The sequence below is a fragment of the Hyperolius riggenbachi genome, chromosome 3, assembly GCF_040937935.1.
Source record: "Hyperolius riggenbachi isolate aHypRig1 chromosome 3, aHypRig1.pri, whole genome shotgun sequence".
NCBI lineage: Eukaryota > Metazoa > Chordata > Amphibia > Anura > Hyperoliidae > Hyperolius > Hyperolius riggenbachi.
In genome coordinates, this window is record NC_090648.1 from 279,288,744 (window position 1) to 279,301,685 (window position 12,942).

At 37.6% G+C, this 12,942-nt stretch overlaps 1 protein-coding gene across 6 annotated transcripts in view; it reads left to right on the top strand.

Annotated features, from left to right (window-relative positions):
• Window positions 1-12,942, top strand: part of GRM8 (glutamate metabotropic receptor 8) — a 1,285,400-nt gene that overhangs the window by 1,240,106 nt on the left and 32,352 nt on the right. For all 6 annotated transcript variants that reach the window (XM_068276365.1, XM_068276364.1, XM_068276366.1 and 3 more), the window contains one exon: window positions 10,933-11,179. In XM_068276365.1, coding sequence (XP_068132466.1) covers window positions 10,933-11,179 — 247 coding nt within the window. The remainder of the gene's footprint in view (window positions 1-10,932; window positions 11,180-12,942) is intronic.

A 12,942-nucleotide genomic window follows, 5' to 3' on the forward strand; every position in this document is an offset into this window, starting at 1 on the left:
AACGTACCATCCTGTTAGTTGTCTTCTCCTAGGCCCCTCTGTGACATCTTTGTCACTCCCGCTGCTTTCCTGGTGATAAAATCACTGTTTTATTCACTGTTTTTGTAAACAATGAAGATGGTCGCCAAACAGGAAATACATAATACAGGTGCCTATTTGCAGAAGCTCCTCTGAAATGTGACTTGATTGCTGAAATGTTACTCCAAGTGTTGCCTTAGCTGCTTGTCTGAGCTCTGCACTGATCTCTCTGCACTCACAGCTGTTTGAAATTTCTCAGCTCCACGAGCCTTGCAGAGATGCTGGCTGTGAGCAGAGACAAGCCTGTGACTCATATGCACTGCACACAGGAGAGCATAGGGGGGCGTGGAGGGGCATGCATAACTTCTCACTATCAGAGCAGAGAGAGTGCATTCCTCTTTGTCTCGACAAGGCTTGACAAGAAAAGAAGATTAAATATATTACAGAGACAGTGCAACTAGAAAAGGCTGCAGTAATCCAGACCACATTAGAGCAGGTATAGGAACTTATAATATAGACAAAATAAAGCTGAAAATTTTGTTACAAAGTATCTTTAAATTCTGAATTTTGAGTTTTGGAATGGAATTGAGCATTGTGATTCAGAATGTGGACTTTTGAATTAGCAATGCAGAATTTAGAATTCTGCCATTTACAATGGCGTCAATACTTCCATCTTTAGCAATTAGAAGCTAAGCCCCATACATGCTATCATCACCAAATGTGCATGGTATGTTAGGGGGAATAATAGAAATAAATCTTGAAAACAGAGAAAGAGAAGACTTTAAAGAATAGGTACGTCAATTAGGGCCTGCGCATCCTGCAATCTTAAAGAGACTCCGTAACAAAAATTTCATCCGGTTTTCTTCCATCCTACAAGTTCCAAAATCTATTCTAATGTGCTCTGGCTTACTGCAGCAGTTCTACTATCACCATCTCTGTAATAAATCAACTTATCTCTCTCCTGTCAGACTTGTCGGCCTGTATCTGGAAGGCTGCCAAGTTCTTCAGTGTTGTGGTTCTGTGATGCATCTCCCCCCTCCAGGCCCCTCTCTGCACACTGCCTGTGTGTTATTTACATTAGTGCAGCTTCTCTCTGCTCTATTATCTTTTACAAGCTGGATAAATCCTCCTCTGAGCTGGCTGGGCTTTCACATACTGAGGAATTACATACAGGCAGAGCTGTCTGCACTCTGCAGGAAGAAACAGCCTGACACTTCAGTGGAAGATAGCTGCAGGGGGAAAGAAACACACAAATGATCTCTTGAGATTAAAAAGGAAGGCTGTATACAGCCTGCTTGTGTATGGATGTATTGTCTATGTGTGGACATACTGTACATCAACCTACTTCCTGTTTTGGTGGCCATTTTGTTTGTTTATAAACAAACTTTTTAAAACTGTTTTTAACCACTTTTAATGCGAGGGGAGCAGTGAAATTGTGACAGAGGGCAATAGGAGATGTCCCCTAACGCACTGGTATGTTTACTTTTGTGCGATTTTAACAATACAGATTCTCTTTAATGTAGAAATAGAATATTTCACAGAGGACTCTTCAAAGTCACCTTATTAATGAGTCAGTACAGTTGTGCAGAAGGGTTCTAATTTTTGCATTGCATCCAGTAAATCTGAGATGGTAAAATGTAAGCACAAAGTTGTTTTTCAGTCTCAGGACTGCTGTATGTTGCTGCTTTGTGATTTACCCTGTGTTTTTGTTTTACTTTTTCTCAGTTGTGTGGGGGAAAAGCCTGTATTTAAATGAGAATTCTGTTTTTATTATGTCACAAGGACTTCTGAACAAGAAAATGTTCACAGTAATGTTGAGAATATAATATCCTTGTTGTAGAGAAAAAAATGCACTGTTATGGAAGTATATTGCCCCCGCAGGCTTCAGAAACCCAGAGGTCAAGTAAGGTATACTCAAAACCTAGAAGTCAGCATGAAGCCTGGATCTTACTTATCAACTAGTGTTGGTGTTCAAATTCAGGATCTTGCATTTGGAAACCGGAATTATGCTGAATACCATACTTCAGCACCTGAAGCAGTGGACAGGTTCTGGCTCCGAAGGAGGAAATATCTGAGTCATGTGAAGTGTGATGTGGACCACAATGCTATTAGCCAGTCCACTAGCTTGGGTGCTGAAGTGTGGTGTTTGTCATAATTTGGGTTTCCGAATACAGAATCCCAAATTCAAACACCAACACTATTAACAACCAAGCCAATTATTTTTGCACAATCAGCACAGTACCTGGCCATATGGTAAGGAAACACTGATCCTTGCTTCAGCCAGTCCCTGAGGACTTAAAAAAACTTCTCAGGACATATGGGAAACCAAGCTGTTCCTTCTTCAGTGATCTATCAGAATTCATTAATTAATGCCTTCTACACACACGTATCATGTTTATATTATCGCCAATCACCATTCCCTGCTGCTGTCACTTATCAGGTTCTAATCTTGAAGTGCTTATTTTTGATGCAGGTGGCATCAAACATCCTGGCAGTTCCATAGCCTGCAATGTTAATTGCATCTATGGTGTGCTACTATTTATTGCAACTTGGCAAGTCATGGTACAATGGTATAACAATAGGCCTGACTGTGCAAGTGGTGGTGCAACCAGTGCTGGGCCGAAATTACGCATGAGCGTAATTACGCATCGTAATTCAATGTAAATTTACGCGTAAGCGTTACGCGTAACTTACGGTCTGACGCGTAATTATTTACGCGTAAGACCGTAAGTGGTATCGTAATTACACTGTCTACCGTAATTGCTAGGCATGCGTAATTTTACGAACACTTACGCGTAATTTTACGCGTAATTACTAACGTAAAATCTCCCATTTTCTAAGAGTAGCCAATCAGTCAACATCCTAAGCAACCAATAGTATCTTCTCCCGCCCTTCAGTATAAGCGTACATTTTGACGCATACGAATGATATGTACGCAATAACTGTCACATTGACGGCTATTGCGTACATATCGTCCGCATGCGTAAAAAAATACGCATTAATGGGTATTACGGCACTATGCGTAACATTGTAGTGTAAGCGCCTTCATTACGGTATCCTTACGCGTAATTGCGTAAGTTTACGCGTAATTACAGTGATGTACCGTAGATAATTTCCTACGCCGTAACCATAATTGCGTAATGCGTAATAGCGTAAAATTACGCGTAATGATCCGTAAGCGTAGATTTTTCCATTACGACCAGCACTGGGTGCAACTGTATGAAGATTTAGTGGCAGTGAGGTTAGTATTAGGCGTAGCAACAATACGTTTTAGTGTAATGAGTTGAGATTAGAAAAAATAATGTAAAAGTAATAGATCAGTAAAGATTAGGATAGATAAGGATTATTACAAACAAAATACAGATACTATTACAGTCGGCAGCTCGGTTCAAACCTATCAACATCTAAACTAAACATATGCTCCTATTTTAGCACTAGATCTCTAAGAGATTAATGCTCTTAGATGAAACCAAACAAAACTATAGCATCTGCATCTGCAGTAGCCGCCCAACTAGTTTCATCACATAAAACAACTCATCAGGGACACTGTGATTGGTTTGGGTATACTCTATATCAGGCTTTCTCATCCAGGGTTCCCTGGAACCCCAGGGTTCCTTGAGGACTCTGCAGGGGTTCCTTGGCATTTTATCCCATCGTGAGGGAAGTATAATAGAGCACATTATAATAGGGGTACTGTAAAAGGGAGCACTAAATTGGGGTCAGAATAATAATGAGCACAGTATAATGAGTGTCAGTGTAATTGGAGGTAGTGGAATTAACAGCCTCACCTACTTTTAAAGACCTAGGCCTCAATTTACTAAGCTTTATCAAACACTTTATCGAACCTTTGATAATTTACCTCATGGGTAAAATCTAATTTTGAATTCAATAAGGTGTTATAGATTTATTGAACGTTTTATTGATAAAACTTTCAATAAATATATAACACCTTAGTGAATTCAAAATTAGATTTTACCCATGAGGTAAATTATCAAACGTTCGATAAAGTGTTTGATAAAGCTTAGTGAATTGAGGCCCATGCCTCCTGAAAAATAAATGCAGGGGTTCCTCAAGATCAAAAAATTGTTTGCAGTGGTTCCTTGGGATCCAAAAGTTATTTGCAGGGTTCCTCCATGGTAAAAAGGTTGAGAAAGGCTGCCCTATATTGTTGTCAGCACAATATTCTGTTACAATTTGTACCTTAATTCTCTGTTTACAGCTCAGTCAACTTTCAGATATCTGTACACCTGAACAACAAGACTAATAATTATATTATGTAGAATTTTGACCTTGAGAAATTATTACCAATGCTGCTTTTTGCACATTGAGATTGACACTCTCAAAAGCAACTACAAAAACTAATGTTTTGTGGTAAAAGGCCATATATGATTTAAAAAAGTCATATATTATTCTGGGAGCATATAAGAGCACTGTGTGCAGAAACACACTGCAAAGTCTGCTAAAACAGGGAATTCACTCAGCCAAAATGCATACAATAGTAAATGTTGTTTTTCCAGTCAACCCTAGATTGCATTTTAGAATAAACTCTATGTTAACCCAATGTTTGGCCTAAACAAAAATCCCTCACAATGGCTTAGGCTTTCAGTTGAGATAGTTCATTAAGCAAAATATTTACCTTGCAGAAGGCAGTCAGTCAAAACTGTCAATAAGGCCATTTCAGCCAACCAAAATATTTAGTGTATTAGTGCTTAGTCAGTCTTACCTTTATAGTGGAGCTAAATTATCACTGCTAGACTGCTGTGATGGCTTAAAACAGAGGCAGTCTGAAATTTAGCAATCATGCTAGTATTGTAACAGCGGGGGATACTACTTGAAATTAAGGAGCCAATTACATGTCTCTTGTTCATGTAATTGCTGTGATTGGCAATCAATAAAATTATGTTACAAAGCAACAAGTATTCCAAAAAGTATATAAATGTGTACTTACTAATGTAAAAAAATAATATTGCCAGATTTTCCTTTAAAGACGAGAAAAGCATTTTGACCTATGTATCAGTAAAATACATAATTGAATATTCTGTATTATGGACTACAGTTTGCAGTGAACTTTCATTTCATAATGTTGAGTAAGAGGTACAGTATGTAAATAATAATACATAATGTGGTTTTAAAATAAAACATATGTGAATTTTTATTATTGAATTAAATGCTTTTACTTCCATTCAAACTCAAGAAGGTGAGTTACTAAAGATAAAATGTTTTGAAGTGTACTTGTGCTTACTTCAATTGTGCAAGTACATTTTCAAGCACAAGGGTTACCTTTAGTGAACCAGCCTAATGCATTTGTACACTTTGTGGCTGCCACCCTTGTCTCCTACTTGAATGCTATTCAGATAAACAGTGCTGCGCTTATTAAATGCCAATGCGGGTAGAAACATTCAAGAGAAAAAATTCAAGGAGAGCAAGTTATTAAAGTAAAGGACAATAGGATCTTTCATCTCGTTAAAATGCCAAATTTCATAACTTTACTTATGCATTCTAATCTAACAGAATGATTAGAATGCAAAAAACATGATTACATTTGTTTTAAAACAAATGTAATCATGTTTTTGCCCTAAAGCTTACATTTCTATATTAATTTAATTCATCTATAAAATAGAGTTTACAGTCTAAATAACACTTATTGACTTTGTGTAAGGATATGTCAAATTTCTATTTTAGAGCTCAACTCAAGTTGCTTTCATAATATGGAACATGAATTCCATTTAACATAGGGACAATTCCTTAGACAGAAGTACAAAATGTTGATTTCAGATTAAATATATTAAGAGTATCGGATGGATAACACAGTGTTGTTTATTAAACGAACACTATCAAACCAAGTGTTCTAAAATGACAAATGTACAAATAATGTCTGTGTAAACATTTTCCTACGTTTCATGTTAAATATCAGAGGCAAAAGCTATAATTCACTGTGTTTACATTTTAGCTATGTTTGGAATGTCTCATTTGCATAGGTGAATTTCTGCAGTCTGACATGCTAAGAACAGTGTAATATTGAAGCAGAGTTATATTCAATGGCTCTGGTATCAGGTTTCAAATGCTATTACAAATGTTTATGTTGCACATAAGATACATTTCCTCTGCTTTCTGCAGACAGCTCTCAGAGACAGAGAGCTGCAGCTGCTAAGAGCTTTCTCTCACACACAGGATTAGCAGATTTAGTGTGAGGGAATCCCCCCTCCACTCAAGGTTCACTAGCTCTTCAGAATCAGTGTCAGGGAAGTGAGAAAGGAATCTGATAGCAGTAAACAAACAGATTAGCAGTCAAATGTATACACCCATACTTAACAGTACTTCCCAAACAATTCCTTTCTCAATTGAAAAAAACATGTTAATCAATAGTGTTCCTTTATATATAAATAGGCAGGAAATACTTGTACCTTTTCTAACCTGAAGCACTGTTTGGCAGGGGTACATGTTTTCCCAATCCTATAGCTGACCCTAAGCAATACATTTTCAGTAACAGCAAGTGTCATATACAGTGACCACAGCTAGTAATTACAAACAGTGCAATAGATTGTTTGGTTCATTGGCTAAATTTTCTCTAAGGATCCCGGAATACTGGCTGATTTCTGAAGGTTTTCTCTTTGTGCTCCAGTTTTCTAATTATAGCAATCCAAATAATTACAGAATGGTTTAAATTTTACCTCAAAGTGGCTGCCTATAACATGTTCCTGTCATACTGTATGGCCCATAAGCAAATCACTATTTCTCCTGAATTTTCTCCTAAGTTATCTTTTCAAACCTGTCAATAAAATGCCCTTTAAATCACCAGCAAGCAGAAAAATACTCAAAATAAATGTAATAGTACTTTTTTCGCCTACTTTTTGGTACTTTTACCACTGCAAAAACCTGAAAAGTTATTATAAAGCGAAGATGAAAAAATATTTCTTAGAAGAAAACTCAGGAGAAAAAGTGAATTACATATGGCCCGTAGGTGTCTTATTTTCTTAGAAGTAAATAGTAAATAATAGTAATGGTAATGTAGACAAGCATAAGCTCTTCCCTCCACAGGGACTGATGCCAGATATTGATGGGCCCTGTAAAGTGCTGTAAAATATTCCACACAAATCAAGTTCAACCAGTGACTTTTGTTCTGTCTTACATTTTTATTGAGCCATTTTCTCTAATTTAGTGGAAAACAAGTGAAAAACAAGTTGTAAGTTTTTATGTGCATTACTTTAATTGACTTTGTGCCCTGTGTGTGTATATCGAAATGGATGTGCTCTAGAAAAGCACACCATCTCCCATGAGGTCAGGTGTCCACTGACCTACTTTTTTCTTGTCATGTACATTTTTATAAAACAGAGATGCATAAGAAAACACTCACTCTTTCTTGGCCACAGGTTTAGCCAATCAGCATTAATAGGTTTCAAGAACACTGACCTCTCAATGGTCAGTGTTCTGCCCAGTCAGCATTATTTATTCTAAGTCTTCTGAGTGCTGACTGGCCAGAAGGACAAGTCAACCAAAATAAGATACTGTATTTTGGTATACAAACCTCTTTATATAAACAGCAGAGGTATCAGTAGCAAAGCATTGGTTGGGGACTGAGAATAACAATGGGAGGTTGAATTTCTTTGAAGCACAAGTGGTAACATTTTTAGCCACCTTAAGGTGGATGGGAAATTCCCAAGGGGAGCTCCTCCCATTGTTACAGGTTACAATGTGGATCTCTGCAGGGATGTTATAAAACTCTGTACAAGTCCAAAACTTTGGGGGAACAAGGACATAACACTAATGGATAATAATACCTTAGTAATACTTTACATTTCACTGAAAGGAAAGAAAAATAGGAGAAGCAAAAAGCTGCTTTCTTTTCCCTGTGAAATGGATTTCACACAAAAAGCTGCCTCATCCTTACTTGCCCTTACTTCAATTAACTTATTTTATTGGTCAAATTTGCTATTTAGAAATATGAACACTATGGTCTTTCAGTGTTCATGTGAGTATGGAAATGTGTTTTGCTAATACATTTGACAGAGCAGTGAGCACTTGTATTATGCCCAAAATTATGATTCCTGAACTGTTCATACAGAGAATGTAAGCAAATGTCTGCACTCCTGAAAACTCTCTCAGTCCCCTGATTGTCAATAGTGGATTGTGTATATATATATATATATATATATATATATATATATATATATATATATATATACATATATATATATATATATACATATATATATATATATATATATATATATATATATAAAATGTATATATATATATATATATATATATATATATATATATATATATAATGGGAGCCGGGCTTGATCTACTTGTGCAATTTTAAAGGGACACTGTAGCGGGGTCGGGGGGAAATGAGTTGAACTTACCCGGGGCTTCTAATGGTCCTCCGCAGACATCCTGTGCCCGCGCAGCCACTCACCGATGCTCCAGCCCAGCCTCCAGTTCACTTCTGGAATTTCAGACTTTAAAGTCTGAAAACCACTGTGCCTGCGTTGCCGTGTCCTCGATCCCGCTGATGTCACCAGAAGTGTATAGCACAAGCCCAGTATGGTCTGTGTCTGCGCAGTACGCTCCTGGTGACAACAGCTGGATTAAACCACTCCAGTAGAGGCTATGCAGTGGACAGGCAAGCCTGGGATGGATTAAAAAAAGGTCTTCTATTTAGAGTCTTGGACTTACCTTCCTCAGTCATAGCTGATCAAATTTCAGGACTGCTGGGAGGTTTGTGAATAAATAGTTGATGGATGTGCGGTTGCAGATGCATGTGGCATACATGGCATGATGTAATCACATAGAAGCTATTTTGCTAACCATTCAACCATTCAAAAAATCCCATAATGGTCTCTATTCACAAAACTTATCCTAAATAACTTATTTATCACCTATTTGATAAAAATAACCTTTCAGCACATTTACTAGCAAAATAATCACTCAAAGTAAGTTGTACCCGATTAACTTAATTTCAATATTACTTTTCTAACATTAATTATATTATATTTGTGTTCTTTCGGAGCTTAACTACTTGCCGACCGCTCCATGCTGATTGGCGTGGACATGGCGGCAGCCTCAGGACCGCTCCACGTCCATTGGCGTAAACGGCCTTATATGGGGCTTGCAGGAGTTCACGTGCACTTCTGCACATGTATCCCTGCTTGGAAGGCGGAGCTCTACTCCTCCTTCAGTCTCCCAGCGGCAATCGCCACTCGGAGACTGCTAGACAGTGAAACCGCCATCTAATATACATATACAGTGCTGCCATCTAAGGCGGTGCTGTACTGGGGACAGCCATGTGACACGGCTGTCCCCCTGGGAGACCTACGCTGATTGGCTGGCGGGGGAGAGTAAAAATAAAATAAAAAATAGGCAGATTTATTTAAAAATAAACAACATAAATATTTATTAAAAAAATAAACAGAGAGCTCTGTTGGTGGGGAGAAAAGGGGGGGGGGAACACTTGTGTGCTGAGTTGTGTGGCTCTGCAGCAAGGCCTTAAAGCTGCAGTGCCATTTTAGTAAACAATGTCCTGGTCACTAGGGGGGTTTAACACTGTGGTCTTCAAGTGGTTAAAAGGTAACAGAGATAAGGTGAAAACAGAGGAAAACAGGTGAAGAACTTTGTGAATCATGCTCAATGTGTCTGTATCAGTCAAGCAACCACCTAACAGCACACAATTAAAAATAACCTGTAGTCCCGGCTTGCTAGACATTTATGATATCCTCACTTGAGATCTGTTTAGACTGGAATCAGTAAACCAGGCCCACAGTGACTGCTGCATCTATTTGACATTGTGAGGAATCTCACTGACCAGTTGTATACAGTAGGTATAAGAGCTGTCATTGACCAGAGCATGCTACTAGTTGATTGCAGGTCACTCTGGCGAAGCCTGAGCTCATAAAAGAGCAAAGGCTTTCACATTTAGGAGCCAGTGGAGTGGAGTGGAGTTTGGAAAAGCTTAGGACCGCTATAATACACACATTGAAGAGAGTGCTGATGTAATTTGGGCACCTGGTGAAGTCACTTGTAGAATACATGTAAAATAACTGATATTCTACTATTGGCTAATACCAATAGTTGAATATCGGTACTTTACCTAACCATCTTCTCCCACTAACCCACCCTCTATCTACTCTTCACATAATGCGAGGTGGGAGGGTGTTCTTCAAAATGCAAAGGACAGGATGTATACGGAGTAAATCAAAACCTCAATACAGAGGCTTGAACATTTTTATATTGGACATATGTATTGGACACCAAAAAAACACAATGGGCTTGATTCACAAAACTCTTATCACGGTCGTACTAACGTTTTGCGGACGCTATAATGCGCGTAATGTTTTTTGTGCACAAACGCAAATTTGCAGGCAACATCGTGGCTGTTTTCGCGCAGAAACTTGCGTTTGCATTTTGGCCCACCTCCTCCCACCCTATATAGTTCAAACCCCTTCTAGCAGTGGTTCCTCCTGTGATAACACATCTGTGGTTCCTTTTTTTTATCCAAGCACCGCACCCCATCTAAAGGAAGACATCAAATCTGTGTGGAGGCAGAATGCTCCACATGCTCATTACAGTGGTGTCCTATTAGCAACTTATGTTTGTAAATTTGTTTGAATAACTATACTCCTACATCAAGAAATACTACACCATATTGATGACCCATATCTATGCCATCACCCAAATTACATGCTTCACCATCCAATAGCTGACTGTGTGAAATGTCCACTTAACAGGATGGGTCAACATATTTACTGTGGTATTTTATAACTTTGCATCTGCCAAATCTACTGTGAACCAAGGTTGGATGAAAACTGTCTAAAATAGTTGGTTTTGAGCATGTGGTATACTGTACATTAACTCCAATTTCTGAAAATTACTTTTGAAATGTAATGTTTGACAATTGTATTTTTTGTTTTTCAGATGTATATCCAGACAACTACACTGACAGTATCCATGAGTTTAAGTGCTTCAGTCTCTTTGGGGATGCTTTATATGCCCAAGGTTTACATTATCATCTTTCATCCTGAGCAGAATGTTCAAAAAAGAAAGAGGAGCTTCAAGGCAGTTGTGACAGCCGCCACCATGCAAAGCAAATTGATCCAAAAAGGAAATGACAGACCTAACGGTGAAGTTAAGACAGAACTCTGTGAGAGTCTTGAGACAAATAGTAAGTTGTTAGAATTAATATTCAGTAATTACCAATCATTTCATTACTGGGTTTCTCCCTAAGAATCCAACTTTTAGAACAAAAAGCTAAAAGGAAAAAAAAATTGTATACTTAGAAACTATTGTAAAAAGCCATGGCTAATAAAAACATACGGTTTCAAGGAGAAACTACTAACTTTTTTTTGTAATTAACATTTTTTTTACAGATTTATAAAATAATTGTTTACACTGTGTTACTGCATATTTTTCATATAAATATTAATACAAAACGCAGCAAAATTACTGTTTTTAAAGCCTCACAGTCTCTTTAATAAGACAGTTTTACAGCAGTTGCAGGCCTGGAGGAAACCTTTGTGATAATGAGAAATCTACATAAAGTCCTCTCTATTTATGTGCCTGAATAAGAGGAATGGAGGATATAATCGTCCTGTGTAACTCACTGTACAGCCTATGTAATATTGAACTATAACAATAAATCATATTTCATTGAAGCTTTCAACTTTATTTAAAGTACCACCTACTGATTTCAGATTGTACATATAAAATGTGTATTATACACATATAAACTCTGGTGGACAAAAGTTCTTCGCACCTCTGATTCTGGTAATGAGGTTCAAAGGAAACAAGTGTTGTCTGATATAGTAAATATAAATCATACACACTGCACTGTGATGGTCACTGTTAGATCTGAGGCACAGATTCTGACACTTGGTTATTGCTTATTTTTAGAATTTTTTTTATAGTCCCAATAATCAACACCTTATTATTAGACACATTTACCAGTAAAATTACAGGTCCTCCCTTTTTGCCAATGCTTAATCTTTAATCCCTTTTCCCTTGTGTCCACGGTAACAGATATATGTTACACCCCACCCCATATCTTTGCAGAACCATGTAACTTTATATGGACAAGGAAGTACATTCTTTTTCCTGCCCTCATCTTTTTGTATTTCCCCATAGTTCATACCTGTGGAAAGTATCCATGTAAGTTTAACCTCACCCCTATGTGGGAACTGGTAAATAAGCTAAAGTCTTTGTGTGCAGCTCACATCAGGACATTCTAATAGGAGCTCTGGATGAAGTTACACTTTTGGAAGATTTTGTTGGATAAGCAATCAACAATATTAACAGTTGCTCTGCCAAACTGCTGTTGTACTCAGTGACTGGAAAATATGCCCTATTTTTGAAACCTTGCTCAGCCGATCCAAGTTGCCCAGCCGATCCAAGTTTCCAGCAAACTGGTACAAGATTTCCTGTAATGTAAAATCTCTCTTTGTTGAGGCCTGGCCATAAATTACAGTTACAGGTGGAAAGTCTGAATTGATAGTTCAAGATAGAAGATTCTGTAGTAACAGAAACTGTCAGCGTACCTTCAATAGATTCCTAGAAGCCAATTCTTGTAAACCAGATAGACCAGAAAAAATCATTATTATTATTATTATTATTATTATCATTTATATATTTTAGTATATAGTCTATCATAAAGATGTGTCCAATTTACTTTAAAGGCATCACACACTGAGGTACACCATTAACCCAAGATCCAACTAAATTATTTTGAAATGACATGTATGCAGGCCTTCAGAGTAGGGACCAAACTTTTTATTTTTTCCCCCTAAATTTTGCAAACTAGCTTTGCAGAACTTGCATTGAAATCAATAGAGCCAAGCTGCTGACTTATGTGGTCCATTGCAAAGCCCCCATAAATTTTTACTCAATTTGCTAGGTATGTTGAGGTTCAAGTTGTTGTGCTGTATACTGGCA